Here is a 16,605-nt window from a genome sequence, read left to right as displayed (position 1 = left end):
GTTTTAGAGTTGGACTATGTGGGCACTTATAGAAGGGTTTTAACTGTGAGGCACTTGTGTTTACTAATTGGACAGCATATTTTGGCAAAGCAGTCTTCTGTTTGTTCCTGGCAGATGCAGTCTGAACTGATTTTTGTTAACTGTGACTGAGACAGGACTGGCATCTCGGGCGTGCAGTCACATGAGCCCTGTGTTCAGAAAGTCTTCATGCTCTTAGTTCAGTCTCTTCACTGCATGCACTGTCTTGAAATTCTTAATAACTGTCAAAGTAGATACATCACATCTTCCATTTGCACTAGGCCCTGCTAGTTTGCAAATTAAGAATAGTGGTCTGCCCTGCTTGAAAGTTCCCAAACTGCACGGTTAGCATACATTTAAACCCTGAGCACATCTCAGAAACTTATGGGCAATTCTCAAGAGAGTAATTTTTCTACTCAAAATCCCACCTGTAGTGGTAGATGACTTCCTAGTTTCTGCTGTTTAAAAGTAGCCTACAGCACATGAAGAAACTGTGACTAAAATGATTTTTAAAAAAACTGTCAAGATTGCACAGCTAGCCAGTGGGAATTTGATTCAAACCTGGCTCTAGATGTCAGTAAAGCTGAGACAGTTGTCACCCCAGCAAGTGACTTCTTCACTTGTCCCTTTATATACTCAACTCTGTGTCTAGTGTTATAGTTTAAAGTGTTGTATCCCCCATGGGCCCATGCTTTGTATGCCCCAGCTAATGACTCTGCTTTAAAGCCTTCCGGGCCTTAGGAGGTAGGGCCTGACTGGCTGAGCCTCTCAGGGTTACATGCACCGGGCTTGCTTTCTCTGCTCCTTAGTCTGCACCATGTGAGCAACCTACCAAATGTCTCATACGTTCTGCCATCATAGACCAAGCCATCCCCACTGCCATGCCCTTCCCATAGTAAAATGAAATCCTCCTGAGACTGTGAACTAAAAACAAAACAAAACAAAACCACCACTAACAACAACAACAAAAAGAAACTTTTCCTACCATGTTTCTGTCAGGTATTTAGATTTCACTGATGCCAAGTACACTAATGTGTCTGCTATGCCCACTGGTGTTTTAGGAAAGAATGGTACAGTCAGAAAACAGAAGAGACCAGGTGAATCCTGAGCTAACTCCTTCCCTGTGCACCCTCCAGGCCCTGAGCCTGTGCCCAGCACTCTAGGTTTGCACTGCAAGGCTGGGACCAGATTCCTATAGAGATACTTTGGCTTGCACTGCAAGGCTGAGACCAGCTTGCCTTCTGCCCAGGATTTCCAGGTTTCACTTAACTGTTGTTTGCTTTCATTAGGTAACTTTGAAGTATGATAGTTCACTCAAAGGACCACCTCCCCCATCCCATCACAGTCTGAATCAGGTCTGGGCCAGTCTACACTAAGTTATTTGAGTTTTGAAAAGAAATGAGCTTTTGGCCTCTTGGCCAGGACAGTCAGCTTTCTGTTCCTTGGTCAGTTATTCCTATGATGAAAAATTGAAGCAAATAAGACACACTCTAGGGATCACAGTGACTTTCCTAACAGCCAAAGAGTCCAGACCCTTCCCCTGACTTCATTACGTCTTTTCTACACACACTCTTGGACCCTTCCTCAAGCCTGGAGAATCTGAGATGGACATTCAAGGGCTGGTGGTTCTATGACAGTTTCCTTATCTGCCAGATTCAAGGGCTGGATAAGCAGCTTCTTCATTCCTTCTAACTGAGATGCTTCATTCTTTAACACTGGTCCAGATCTAAGGTGGGCAAACCTGTGACAAGTCATCACAGTGGGAAATATGGAACCACAGAAAGGAGCTACTTTAATGGGAATTGAAGGGCACCCTAGGAAACAGCACTCACTTAGAAGTCTTTTTTTTTTTTTTGGCTGAAATCCATCTTAAGAAGCATTGTTACCCACCTACCTGTTGCTGCCTGTTGTCTCTGCAAGGGGCCAATGTCATGGGGCAGCCCAGGATGTCCCCTTCTACTTGGCAGTCTGCACAGAAGCCAAGTCCAGTGTTGTGGAGCTGAAAGCGGACATCCACAAAGATGTGAATCTGACCTCCACTGTGAACATGTCATGAAGCAGATTCTAATCCTCTGTCCTCTTTAGACCTGACCCCAATGTATGTGGTTCAGTCACAGTGAGCTGGGTCACACCCAAGCCACTCATCTTAAGACACAAGCCTCCACAAGGAGTCAAGCCACACTCATCTTGGTGAAGGGATCTGGCATGGGTTATAGAGGAACAGGGTTACTTTCTTCAGGCTGGGAGGGAGGGCAGAGTCCAAAGGCCTCTGAAGACCTCTGAAGGTCTCCTGAGCCTATAACTGGTTGCCCAACGTAAGGGATGAATGTTCTTGTCTTAGAAAGTGACCCTCTCTCTCCTTTCTTTCCCACATCCACTGAGCCAGGCCTTGCCTTTCCAGAGAACCTGGGTCTGTGCTCAAATGGATACAGCTCAGGGTAGACATTGGCCAGAAACCAGTGGAACGTCCGACAACCCAGCCTCCTTTGCAGCTTCAGGCGTTCGGTGCAGTCTGGTTTTGCAACCTGCAGTTAGAGATGGACATGGGGAGTAAGGTCAGGAAAACATGTTTTCCTCTCCAAACCCACACAATAGGGGAAGGATAGTGGTATATGTGAAGAGGCAGAAGGATCAGGACAGGATTGCAAACAGGAGGAAGGCTCATATGTTGAGAGAGGTTTAGAAGGTACAGCATCTGTTAACTTCTCTAGAGCCAGCGATATTGGAAGCATTATAGCCCTTCTCACCTCCAGACCCTCAGCCTACAAAGACCATGGTGTCTGTGCCTAAAAGTCTTTATTCTGGAATTGGAAGATGATGTACTCTACCTGCGTTGTATCATGAGCTAGCCCAAAGGTAGAGGAGACAAAGTCAGCTGGGAAAATACTAGGGTAGGGCCTGAGGAAAGGCAAGTTTATTTTTCTTCTTCCCCAAGTCTCATGTTTCTCCATTGAACCATATATTTAGGCTAAACTGGCCCCTCCCTTTATGAAAAACTGAAAGAGAATGGACACCAGCCCTCAACACCGGTTTAATGTTTTAGGTTGAGTTGGTAAGATATGAAAACACCTATCTAGAAAGTAAGTATAAATTTCCTGGAAGAGAGAGGCTATAAAGAGAAGTTGGAATAACCAAATATGGAGATAGGGTGTAGGAAATGGGGAAGGAGAAAACAGGAAAGAGAAAATAAAAAAGAGAGGGGGTGTCAGTGTTCCACCTTGGTGGACTCTGGCTTTTTGTAAGACACAGAGGGGCCAAGCAGGCTGAAAATACTTCACATGCTGTATTGGGCTAACCTTATCCAACATGCTGTGTTCTAAGGAGCCCAGAACATCAAAAGCATGGATATATTTAATTCTTTTTATAGATTCTTTATAAATGAAATCTGAAAGCAAGTAGGAAATACTAAACTGACATCCTTTACATGAGATGGGGGGAAAAAACAGCCCCCTATAGAAAGCCCAAAGATTAAAAGCCACAGCACCTCTATGGTACTCTATACAACTCTGTTGGAGGGTACCTACTCCCCACTGTCAACTGGGTAAAACCTGGGCATAGTCTAAACTCTTTATCTCAACCCTCAGAGGATTCAGGATCTTCCCCCAACTCCTCCTCTGGGGCCTGAGTGATCCCACAAAGCCATAGTTGAAGCTCTGCCTTTTCTGATGACTATTTCCAGGATGTCTAGATTCAAGATATAATGGAGTCCTCATAAAAATTGCCCTTTCATCTCCAATGCTGCTCTACACACCCAGCCAGAAACTACAGGAGTAGGGTCCTTCTTGTGTGTAAAGGAACTGATGCTACTTTGGGTGAAGTTTGGAGTCACTCATGGTAACTCTGAAGGAACTCTGCTACCTAGACCTTGGGACTAAATTGAAATTTTGAGTGCTATCTCCCTTTAAAGAGACAAACAGATATACTATGACAGAGTTCTGAAAATTATCTGTAGGTTAATCTGTTGTAGGAAGGGAGTGGGTCTGGATAAAAAAAAAAAAAAAAAAAAAAAAAGAGCGAAATCCTGAGGACTTCAAGAAAAGAGAGTACTGGGGCTTCTGCATGGCTGCCCCTTTTCTGACTTCCCTGAATGCAGTGGGCATGGGTGTGTCTCTCTGCGGACCCTGCCTTCGTCTGTGCTATCCAGCAGTGGACTGTTGAGGGACATGTGGTAAACGTTTCCTGACTATACTGCACCTTTGGGACCCTACTTGCAGTGCAGTAAGTGTAATGACAGATCGTGACTCACAATAGATATCATGTGTGAGTCACTCCACAGGAACTGACCAATAGTGAACTGAGGGACAGTTAATTACATGTTTAAATTTTCAACTTTTCTGTGGCTTTTCAGATTCCTCGAAATTATTTTTATCTCAAATCTGTTCTTTGTCTTGGATATTCTTCAACCCTTGATCATCACAGGATGAAAGTATTCCTCAGAGATGTAACTCATCTCTCATTTGGACCTATCTCCCCTCTGGCCCTGTGGTAAAATGTTGCCTCCAATTTACAGCATCCCACAGCAGTCTGGGAATTCCAGGCCAAGGTCAACTATGGTGCTCCAAGTAGAAGGGTCATTCTTGGGGTCCAACCAGAGAAGCCCAATCCAGAAATAAGGGAGAAGTTCCTTCTTGGCTGACCTTAAGCTAGTGACCTTATGTTGGCCCAAAATACCTAGGATCCCCTCCCTACCTTGCTCAGGGCAAAGGCCTCTGGGATGTGCCTGTAGAAGGTTTCTTTGAAGGACCCCAGCCAGGTCTCAGCGATGCGGATCTTATTCCTCAAGATAACCTCAGGGTCAATCCCAGAGTTGGCATATTGGCTTTGGTAAATGTGTCCTACTCGAGAGCAAGGAAGGATTTCTACAGAGCCACCGCAAAGCCAGGCCTGTCAGAGGAAAAAATAAAAAAAAGAAGGTGGAAAGGTGGATGGCTGTCCCTTCTACCTCCCTGTCTGTGAGAACTCCAGGAAGTCATAACCAGAATGACCAATGCAGTTCCTCAATCCCAGAGTGTGATCATCAGGGCAGCAATGGGGGAGGTGCAGAGGGCTGACAGGTGATGGCTCACAGCCATGCACCTTCCTAAGGATGCCACCTGGAAACATGTGCGGAGTCAGTACACAAAGCAATGCAGGTTCAGCACCCCCTCCTACCAGAGGATGCTTCCCCAGGGAAAATATGTCTTCAGTGTCTGTGATGTCTCCTGCTGCAAAGACACCAGAAACAGACGCACACCTTTCTTAGTCTTCTTCACTCCTTCCAGAAGCTTCTCCCAGCACCTACTGCTCATTGGACAAGAATCCATCATCTTACTTGGTGATAGAAATTACAATTGGATAATGCTGGACAGGCTGTGGTTCAAGAAATAAAAACACACTAGGCAGGCTGGAGAGATGGGTCAGTGTTTAAGAGCACTGGTGTTCTTCCAGAGGACCCATGTTCAATTCCCAGCACTCACATGGTGGCTCACGACTATCTGTAACTCCAGTTCCAGGGTACCTAATACCTTCACACTAATGCACATAAAATAAAGTTAAATAATTAAAAACATATAAAAATAAAAGAATTTTAATAGACACACTATGCATGGGGTTCTCAAACTCCCATATCTCTAGATACCTCAGAGGACTCAAAGAGCTCTGCAGGCAAACAAACTTGGACTTTGTGCAAAACTTCCAAGCTTGATGTAGTTCACACATCTACATTAGATTGGTCTTCCCATGTTAGATGGTGGACATCTGTTCTGGGTTGGTTTGGGGCAATGGGTGTGCCTGAAAAGCAAGTATAATGCTAGAACTAGTGTGGAACAGAAAGTGCAGCTGGTGGCTGTCCACACAGTTTCCAGGACAGAGAGGCCAGCTACACCCAGCAGATCCTAAGTCAAGCGAATGCCCATTGTTTGGATGGAACTACTCAGTGCCAAGAGTGGTTTTACATTTGGATGGTGGGTGCTGTAAAAGATCCCCTAGATGCTAAGGATGCCAGGAACAGAGAATATACCAGAAGCTCTGATTCTCTGCACTGAGATGTGAATTACTGATAGTTCACCTTCTCCTCATGAGGGTTTTCAAAGTCAAATTCACAGAGAAGGCTGAGAGGAAAGCCAAGGTAGGCCTGGGAGGAGACAGGAGGTTTGACATGTCTGGTTGCATGACTTCATATAATTTGCCCACAAGTTTATTCCCAACACCTGCCTTTCCTAATCTCTGCCTTTGAGATGATTACATACATGGCTCCAGAGATACCACCCACATCCACGGTTGACATAGAACCTACCTTGAAGGACATCTCGAGATTTTCAATACCCTGCAGTGACATGAGAGGATCATAAGCTCCAGTGTTTTGGAAGTAATGTCTGTCCACGGCCACCACCTCTCCAGGTGCCACAGGGCTCCTGCATGGAGAAGCCAGATAAGAGACTACAGTGACAAAAACAGGGCCTGAGGGGCTTTCCAGAGGCAGGTCCAATGAGTAAGACAGCTGGCTCTGCACTCTGGTGAGGCTCAACATTTTGATCCACAGAACTGGAGCAGAGCAACAATGTTTGAAACCCAAGAAGTTTATAAAGAGAACTGGAGACTGGAGAGATGGCCCAATCGTTATGGGTACTCGCTGTTCTTCCAGAGGACCCAAGTTTGGTCTAGCACCCATGTCAAGCTGTTCACAACTGCTTGTGACTTCAGCTCCAGGCACCTGCCAAACAGCATGTCCTCATACAGCATGTCCTCGCACAGACACATTAACAAAAACAAGACTGGTGATTAAGGGAACTGTATAGCTTGTCCTCGGGTCTTTTTCTATAGAAGGGATCAGTGATTACTCTTGAGTCCCTCTAGAGTGAAGTTTTGGAGATTTTAGTTAAAATAAGTCACCCCAAGAAAGGCCCAATCCAAATGAATAGGTAGGCTCTCCTTTGGCTTGAATCTGAAATGTCTCTCCGGGTTCATGTTTTGAACACTCTGTCCCCAGACTGTGGCACTGGCTTGAAGGCTTGGAGCTCTTAGGATGTGGGACCTTGATGGGAGAAGAAGGTTACTAGAGGTGGGCCTTTAAAGGCTGTACCCATCCCTGGCTCTGGTCTAGCTTCCTGCCTGAGCCATGTGAACAGGGCACCACCACCACAGGGATCTGCAGAACTGACTGGGCTGCTCCAGCCACCATGTATTCCTCCCATGATAGGCATCCTGCCCTAAGTTGCTTCTGCCAGAAGTTTCCTAAAGGGGAGGAGAAAGGTAACACACAAGGTCTTCCTCTTCTTTTTTCCCTCCCCTTCCTTCTTTTGTCATCTACCCCCCCCCACTTTAAGATGAATCTAACAGGAATTCTGGAAGTAAATAGGTCCCCACCTTCACTGGGGAAAATCCATGATTTATACATGCAGAGAATGAGAAACTCTGAAGGAAATGGGATGGAAACAACAGTTCTCAGAATGGCATTGAACAAACCAGGTTTGGTGGTGCATGTCTTTAATCACAAAACTTGGGAAACAGAGGCAAGAGGATCTCTGTGCGTTCAAGACCAGCCTGGCCTATGTAGTGAGTTCCAGGACAGTCAGGGGTACATAATGGGACACTCTCTGAAAAGAAAGAAAACAAACAAACAAACAAACAAAGAAGTTCACAGCTGAGGTTTGTGAGGATTGAAATAAAAAGTTGCATGCAGTTCCAGGCACCATACATGCCATATTTTAACTACAAAGCTGTACAGCTCTGAGTTCACTATTCCTCTCTGAAATTCATAGTGCTGTTGTTTTCCTGTGTTGTTTGCATCTTTGTCTTTGTTTTGCTTTTTTGAGGCAAGGCCTTGCTGTGCAGCACAGGCTGACCTCAGACTCATGAGACTTCTCTCGGGATACCAGGTTTGCACCAGCAGCATCTGGCTCCTAGTGTGAGCCAGAATTCAGAATTTAATTCAGAATTTAAACTGGGGCGAACATGACAAAGCCTCTCAGGTTTAGTCACTGCACTCTTTAGTGAGGTGTGCTGGTGACTTCTTCAGTCATCGAGTAACCATTCTGAGTAACTCTGTCACCACGTCAGTCCAGGTACGCACCTGCTGCCCAGTGCATTACGACAACATACTTGGTTTCTAGGGCTTTGGATTTTGTGGTTATTAGTTGTGGACTGCAGATGTGTGCCAGCCACCCAGCTTAGGATAGCAGGAAAGTACGTGGTTTTAAGAGCTGGCTACCCTGCATTTCCACCGTTATGATGTAGGGAATTTAATCTGTATGTGTCACGGGCACAGTAGAGACAGGCAGCCTGACTGAGCCATTCTGGAGCTCATGACCCACAGAGTCTGTGAGCTTGGAGAATAGCTATTGTTTTACACACTAAAATTGAAGTGGTTTGTTACCTGGCAGAGAATTTCTAAACCAAACAAAGAATAAAAAACTACTTAAATAATTGTTCAGAAACCAAACACAGGATTAAGTAGCAGCTTTCAAAGCTGGATCTTTACTGAGGATTATGGTGTCACAGGGCTCAGCCAGCTAAATCTTCCTTTTCACTGACCAGGAACCTGAGACCAAGGAATTTACTGTTACCTTGGGTCAAGGTCAGCTCAAGTCCTGCCACCTTCTCACCCTGGGCATCCACAGAAGTTTCTGGAAGGGCTTCACTGGACTCCATTGATGTCACAATGACAGCAGCATTGCAGCTGGCTGAATGTTTTGTACATATTCGCTGTTTGGTTCTTATACCTGTCCCATGTGCTAGGCACTGACATCAGGAAACTGGGACTCAGGTGAGATGGCATGCTGTCCAAGTGTGGAGCTCAGGGAAGCAGGGCCTCACCTGATAGGGCTGATGGGGGATGGGAGGGCCATCTGCTCCTGCTCCCCCAGAGGCTCCCATCGGAAATCCAGTTTCCAGTCCAGCACCCCTCGTTGCAGCTCCTTGGGTGGGGAGTACTGAAGTGTCTTCCCATCAATCACATCTATGACGGGAGACACCACTCGGCTCCTGGAAAGAGCATAGGGTCATGCAATGATACATACAACTCACCAGCAGGTGGACAGAAACAAGATCTATGTAATGTGTGGCCCAGTACAACAGCCACAGGCCAGTCACACCTGTTGGCCTTGAATCTATGCTTTGTCCCAGGTAAGAATACAAATTTAGAAGAATTAATATTTTAAAAGAGGTTGTGAAAACTTTCAATAATTTTTATATTGATTACACACTGATACTATATTTTGAATATACTGTTTACATTATTAAAATTAATTTTAGCTGTTTTTACTTTTTAACATGACTGCTTTAATTAAACATGTAACCCATGTCGTATTTCTTCTGTGTGGCACTGTGCTATATCTACAGGTCTCTATGTGCCTCAGATAGGAACAAGGGCAGGCAGTCATGGGAAACAACCTGGGAGGATGTAATCATTCAGTTCTTTCTAGAGATGCCCTTTTCCTTTAGAAACATTCTTATTTAGAGGTGTGATTGTCTGCCTTGCTTGACAAACAGCACAAAGCAGGTAGAAGCTGGGCATGGTAGACACCCTTGGCCTTCCACATTGCTACTTTATAAGGAAGCTGCCATCAGTCAGCATCCCAAGACTGCCCCAAACCTGTTGTTTTTTGTGTAGGGTTGCTTTGTACAGTTATAGGGCTTGTGTACCACTAAGCTCCAGAGAACATCTCAAATACTATACATATTATAAAATGCATATTTACTTTTACAGTTTCCTTAAATAAAAGAAGACACTGTATAATTTTATTCCAGGGCTAGAGAGATAGCTAGGCTAGTAAGAGCACTTGTGACTCGGAGGATCCAGGTTCAGTTCCAAACACCCATGTCAGGAGCTCACAAAGGCCTTCCCTTCAATTCCAGATTATCCTCCTCTGGTCTCTGTGGTCACAGCACACTTATGTTGCAATACATACATACATACATACATACATACATACATACATATAAAATAAATAATAAGAAATAAAACTCTCTCACTACAACATAACCAGTATACTATGACAAATGTTTGAGGAGAGTAAAGAATGGTGAGAAATGAACAATTCAAACAAAGTTGCCACATGGCTAGGAGTAGATCGAGCTCCCTGTCAGGGTCAGGTGGCCAGAGCTGATCATGGACTCCAGGTTCTTTGACCGGGGTGTGGAGGAAACTATGGCTCTGCAAAGCAGCTGCCCCTGCTAAACTCCCTATGCACCTGTGTATTGAAAGCTCCTAGAGATTTTTTTCTCCTTTGGAGACACTGGATCCTCATATGATGACAGAAAGTCTCCTGACACAGGCTTGAGAGGCAGCAGCCCCTTCCCCCCCCCCCCGTCTCTCTCAGAGAACAGCTATAGCTCTGGCACTTAGGCCAGAACAGCTTTGCTTTCAGAAAGGTGTGGTGTGCTGTGCTGTGCTGTGCTGCGCTGTGGTATGCTATGTTGTGGTGTGGTGTGAACTGATGTGGCATGGTGTGGTATGGTATACTATGCTATGGTATGCTATGCTGTGGTGTGATGTGATGTGGTGTGAACTGGTGTGTTGTGCTGTGGTATGCTATGCTGTGGTATGCTGGGCTGATCTCTGTTGTGCTGTGGTGTGAACAGGTGTTGAGCAGCTCAGAAGAGCTGGTAGGCCAAGTCCCTGAGGAAGCTACGAGGGCTAGGAAATTAGACTTGCCCATTGCTCAAAGTGCCACTGTGGAGAGTCCAGATAGGATTCCTCAGATTACAGATATAGCTTTCTTTCAGGTTCTCAATGAGCTAGACAAGGTGGATCAGAGGAAAGAGAGTGGGCCAGAAGCCATGAAGAGGCTGTGGAGGATAAAAGATGGTGGAATCCCAGAGAGCAGCCTGCATGTGAAGAGAAGGACCACATCAAATACTCAAAACCAGAGGTTCTAGGGGTGGGTGGTGGGCATGAGAGAGAGAGGGAGACAGAGACAGAGAGAATGTAGGTAGGTGGGTCGGTTTATTGGAAGGGAGGTTCCTGGAACTCCTGAGGTGTCACATGTGTAACCGCTGATGACTCCTAAGGCTCTTCTGCATCCCTCTGCCTCTGCCTACAGTGGACTATGGAGTTCTGGGGTGGGAAAGACAAGAGGAGCCATTTCTCTTTGAACAGCTTCAGTGGTTCTCAAGAACAGATCACACAGGGCACTGGACAGCCCAAACAGACACCTGTCCTTCACACTCTGCCCACGGCTTCAGCGCTCTGAGCCTCAGTTTCCTGCTCAGGAACAGAGGCAGAAACACCTGCCTGAGCCACTCTATGGGGCAGGGAGGGGAGTCACTAAAAAGTGAAACATGAGACAATAACATTACTTAGTTTCCAAATGTCTACAAGTGGGGTTTTCAACATGTAGAGCGAAGTGATCTACAAGGTGCCCCTCAATCACCTATCCCTTATACCAGGATGGGGATTAGACACAGGAAATGGCCCAGAAAACTTCTGATCAGCAAGAGCTCCAGGATTTTGAGAGAGCTGGTACATGGAACAGGCCTCCTTGTAGGCCTGGTGAACTTTTCTTGTCCTCAATCTGGTGGTAGACGTAGCACACAATTCTTTTACTTATTGGAACATAGGCCAAGAACAGGCAGAGATGTCCATTTTGGAACTGGGCTAATGGGTCTGTTTTGGTTCAGAAATTTTTTTGTTCTGTGAGATCACCCCCAACTTAATGAGACCAAGAATAGGAACAAGGATGTCTAGTTCTGATAGCCCAACCTAGATGGGAGCCAGGAGGTCCTACTGTGTCTCAGGTCTGCTTGAGTGGTTGGGTTTTGAATGGCTGAGGCCTTCTCCCCACACTCTTAGGTGAGCTAGTTACCAGGGTTAGGTTTTCTGAATAGGTCATTCATATTAAGGGGCATGATGGATAGGTCAGTCTTAGGAAGTAGGGGAGATGAGAAAGAGCGAGTGGGAAAGACAGCATGTTAGGGGTCAAAGCAATACTAACTTATGGGATGTGGAAAGGCCCTCTCAATTCCGTGTTTCCTAGGCTTGGTTTCATTAGAAAGTTAGAAGCACTGTACAACTGCCTGGGCTTGGGTGACCTGTGATCTAGGCTACTTACAATCTCGATGGAAACCATGTCAAAGTTGGGGGTAATGACAAGCATGGTGGGTGCTGCCCTTCCTCTCAGCTTAGCAGGACTGGCTGTATTTGGATGGTACAGAATCTGTTCTCTAGCCTCCCTCCCAACAGGAACTCCCACACTTCTTATAAGGCCCAAGCATCCAGAAACCACAAGTAAGCGACAGCCATCAGTGGAGACCAAGGTGCTTCTCAAATGATGGATGGATGCTCTGTTCCCAGAGTGACTACACCCAGGATATTTCTCCCTGACCCGCTGTTTGTTTTGCAGATCCCAGGTGGAATGCATTACCTGTCATCAGCTATCCTGCTGAGAAGAGGCTCCAGCCATCCAGGGTGGCATTCACAGTGGGCATCCATGAAGACCAGCACATCCCCTGTGGCCCTGGTGGCCCCCAGCATCCGGGCCCCGATGGTTCCAAGCCTCTTGTTGCTCCTGAGCAGCTTTACAGCCTCCAGCCTGGCCACATAGTCACTGAGAGCAGACTTCTGTTGTTCTGGAATTGACAGGGTCATGTCAATGGGGGCCATGGATGCCACATGGAACAGGGCTGTGGCAAGTCTTTCAGTGGTGACTCGTTTAGAAACCTCAGTGGGTACCAGATTCTGAGCCCCCAATGTGGTACTAAAGGGTGGTGATTTCTAAGGTTTGAGATGGCACAGTTCTTCTCTCTGTTAACACCCAGAGGGGTGGAGTGGAAAACCAGAAGAGGAGAGACTTTGCAAATGATATTCAAATGAGAGTACAACCCCCAAGAAGGATGCAAAGGCTGTGGTTCAGCTGCAAGCCAAGAATCAGATGCCCGATGGTGGGAAGCACTGCATCCGAGGACTTGGAAAGAAGCCTGTTTTGGTTAGGTTTCTATTATTGTGATAAAAACACAATGACCAATAGAAGAAAGTTGGGGAGGAAATGGTTTATTTCTTCTTACAACTCTCAAGTCACACTCCATCACTGAGGAAAGTGGGACATGAATTCATGGCAGGACCCAAAGTAGCTCATCAGCTGACAGAAAGGGACAATAATCTATTCTCTGAAGGGCTCTGCCCCAGTCAGGACCCTAAGGGATTTCGGGCATCTTTACCAACCAGGCCAGCCCACTGCCTTCCCATCAACCTCAACAAATGCTGGCCAAATGTGCCTTGCTAATCTCATGCAATCCCAGTGCCAACCCTCTGCAATGGCCAGGCTGACAAAACCAAGATAGGAGAATGTCAAAAAGTCCCAACAATAGCTGCATGTACCCCTCCAGCCCATTCTCCCTTGTCATAGAAGGACTGTGAAGACCTCAGCAGGGCTCAGCTTTCTGCCCAGTGTCTCTACTTTCCCTTTAACTCAGTGGGGCTGCTAAATGGCATTTAGTTGAACAAGAATGGAATACTTTGACCCCCAAGAAAAGACCAGATCATCACTTCACCTGGCCAGCTTCAGCTGGGCACAACCAAGATCCAAAGACTCTGGGGTGGCCAATGACTGGGGGTGGGACCCAAGACTTCACACAGGATAGGCAAGTGCTTACTGAACTATCTCACAGCCTTGGTTTGTTTGTTTGTTTGTTTTCTTTTTTACTTTTTGAGACTATAATTTAATTACAATATTTCTTCCCTTTCTTACGCTAGACCTATATCCCTTCCCACCCTCCTTCAAGTGTATGGCCTTTTTTTTCCACTAATTGTTATTGCATACATATGTATCTATATATACATATAATATTTCTAAATACGACCTGCTGAGTCTATGTAATGTTATTTGTATGTATGTTTCAGGGATGACTGTTTGGCATTAAATAAACAGTTAGTGAACTCTTGCCGGCAAAGGAACGCCTCTCCTTCTCCCAGCCTTCTTGTTACCTATAGTTCTTTGTGGAGTATGTGTGGGCTTTTGCCCATCTGGTTTGGTATGTTCATTTGAGACAGGGTCTCAATGTGTAGCCCAGACTGTCCTTGAACTCACAGAGATCTGGTTGCCTCTGCCTCCATAGTACTAGGATTAAAGGTAAGAGCTACCACACCTGGCTCATATTCTTAAAACTTTTTATACAGGTTCTCATTAAATTGCCCAAGCTGACCTTGAACTCCATCCGTAGTACAAGCTGACTTTCTCAGACTTGTAAATCCCTGCCTAGGCTTCCTCAGTAGCTGGGATTACAGGCTCCCACTTCCACCACACAGCCACTTTTTAACAAGTCAGTCTTTGGAGCAAATGGAGTCTGAGACCCACTCACTTGGAGGTCAGGCAGGGGCTTCAGTCGCAGCCTTCTTTTCTCATGCTGTTCCTTGTCCTGAGCTTCCAGACAGATACAGCATCCACACACACCCTACAGTCTAGGCACTGCACCCAACTCTGCACCACTTAGCATGACTCAGCTCTGCTTACTTCTCATCTTTGGTCCTCAGTTTCCCATCTGGACAGCACCCAGGAGGCAATGAACACCCATGTCAAGACCACCTTCTTTAGACAGTACATCTTGTGGATAGGCTAATAGGGTGGGGTGGGGCCTGAGGAGGAGAACCCCAACAGAATCAGACTGAAGTGACCCTCCACAGGGGCCTCAAGGTTTATCCTCTCCTGAGAGTTCCCTGTTCCAGGACTCTTCCTGGTCTTATTATTCCTTTTTTGTCCCCTTCCCTGTTGCCCACTGATCTTTGGGCCCTTCAGTAATAAATTACTAACACCAGAGTATATGTTCCCTCTTTGTCTGAAGCTCTGCATGAGGGAAACTTGCCTTATATGAAACTTCCCCTCCCTCTATCCTTCCCTCGCCATTCTGGCCCAAGGCCAGCCCTCCTAGTGATTCAGGATCCAACTTCAGTTACCTTGCTGGCTGAGGTCATCTACAAGAATGATCTCCTGCAGCAAGGCCCTGGGTGCTGTGTCCAGGATGCTGTGCACGGTTCTCAAGAGCATGGGCCAGGCCTCATCATGGAAGCAGAGGATGACACTGGCTGTAGGCAGGCCACTTGCAGGGTTCTGCTGCAGACACCTATAGGGGAAGAGTGTTAGGAAGCCTCCATGGAAGGAGATGCAGTGGAGAGACCAGCCGCTCATCCCACTCCTCAGTCCTTGCTGGGCCACTACAACCACAACGTCCTTTCAATTCAGTGGCTCTTCTGGGATTTCTTCAAGTAGCTACACAGAGATCCCATCACACATTGTAGCATCACCTTCTAACTCTCTACCTTCAAATCACAAGAACTCTGCTCTGCTGAACCGAGTACCTTCTTTGAACTTGAGGGGAGCTGGTCCCATTCACTGAGATGATGACCCTCAATTGTACAGTGGGCATGAATGACAATGTCATCATCTCAAGTAAGGGACCTGAAGTTCAAGAAGGAGGCCAGGCTCCACTAGGCCCTGTCAGTAATACATGGAGCCCAAAACACTCTACCTCCAGAATTCCTGGGTGATTTCTGCTCCAGCCATTCTTGACCGGATACTCTGATGCACTGTATTACCTATACCCAAGGGGCTATGTGAGCCCATCAGTCCTATGTGGGAGTAGCGACTCAGCATCTGCCTGACTCACTGTCATGGTGTCCACTGTAGAGGAAACAGTGGTAACAGCTCTGATAACAGAGCAGCACGGCACTCGGATTTCACAAAAGGACCCTCCTAAAATGAAACTTAATTCTGGGTCCCTCTTCTGAGGGAAATCAGACACAGCCCCCCTCAGTGCTGCTGAGTGTCCTTCTGTCCCCCCATGCTCTTGGATAGGTAGTATAAACATAGTAAAAATGGCAATATTGCCGAAAGCAACCTACAGATTCAATGCAATCCCCATCAATATCCCAACACTATTCTTCACTGACCTTAAAAGGATAATATTCAACTTTATATGGAAAAACAAAAGACCCAAGATAGCCAAAACAACCCTGTGCAATGAAGGAACTTCAGGAGGCATCACCATCCCTGACTTCAAGCTCTACTATAGAGCTTTAGTCCTGAAAACAGCTTGCTATTGGCAAAAAAAAATAAACAGGTAGACCAATGGAATTGAATCAAAAATCTTAATATTAACCCACACACCTACGAACACTTGATTTTTGACAAAACAGCTAAAAGTATACATCTTCAACAAATGGTGTTGGCACAACTGAATGATGGTGGGTACAAGACTGAAGATAGACCCATGTCTGTCACCATGCACAATACTCAAGTCCAAATGGATCAAAGACCTCAACATAAATCCAGCCACACTGAACCTCCTAGAAGAGAAAGTGGGAGGTACCCTTGAACAAATTGGTATAGGAGACCGCTTCCTGAACATAACTCCAGGGGCACAGACACTGAGATCAACAATTAATAAATGAGACCTCCTCAAACTTAGAAGCTTCTGTAAGGCAAAGGCCACAGGTAACAAGACCAAACAGCCCACAGACTTGGAAAAGATCTTCACCAATCCTGCATCTGACAGAGGGCTGATCTCCAAAATATACAAAGAACTCAAGAAACTAGTCAACAAAACACCAAATAACCCTATTAAAAAGGGGTACAGAACTGAAGAGAGAACTCTCAATAGAGGACATCAAAAAAGCTG

The 16,605-nt window shown here is 46.0% G+C and overlaps 1 protein-coding gene across 1 annotated transcript in view; it reads right to left on the bottom strand.

Moving 5' to 3' along the window:
- The window catches only part of Galnt15 (polypeptide N-acetylgalactosaminyltransferase 15), a 36,639-nt gene that overhangs the window by 8,197 nt on the left and 11,837 nt on the right, over positions 1-16,605 (bottom strand). Inside the window, exons 2-8 of the mRNA XM_051177856.1 lie at positions 14,885-15,051; positions 12,360-12,564; positions 8,812-8,979; positions 6,293-6,410; positions 4,708-4,902; positions 2,412-2,543; positions 1,913-2,017 (exon numbers count right to left, since the gene is read on the bottom strand). Of these exons, the coding sequence (XP_051033813.1) occupies positions 1,913-2,017; positions 2,412-2,543; positions 4,708-4,902; positions 6,293-6,410; positions 8,812-8,979; positions 12,360-12,564; positions 14,885-15,051 (1,090 nt within the window). The remainder of the gene's footprint in view (positions 1-1,912; positions 2,018-2,411; positions 2,544-4,707; positions 4,903-6,292; positions 6,411-8,811; positions 8,980-12,359; positions 12,565-14,884; positions 15,052-16,605) is intronic.

Source organism: Phodopus roborovskii, unplaced genomic scaffold, assembly GCF_943737965.1.
Source record: "Phodopus roborovskii unplaced genomic scaffold, PHOROB, whole genome shotgun sequence".
Taxonomy (NCBI): domain Eukaryota; kingdom Metazoa; phylum Chordata; class Mammalia; order Rodentia; family Cricetidae; genus Phodopus; species Phodopus roborovskii.
Note: the sequence above shows the minus strand (reverse complement) of the source record. Positions and strands in the feature narration are given on the sequence as shown.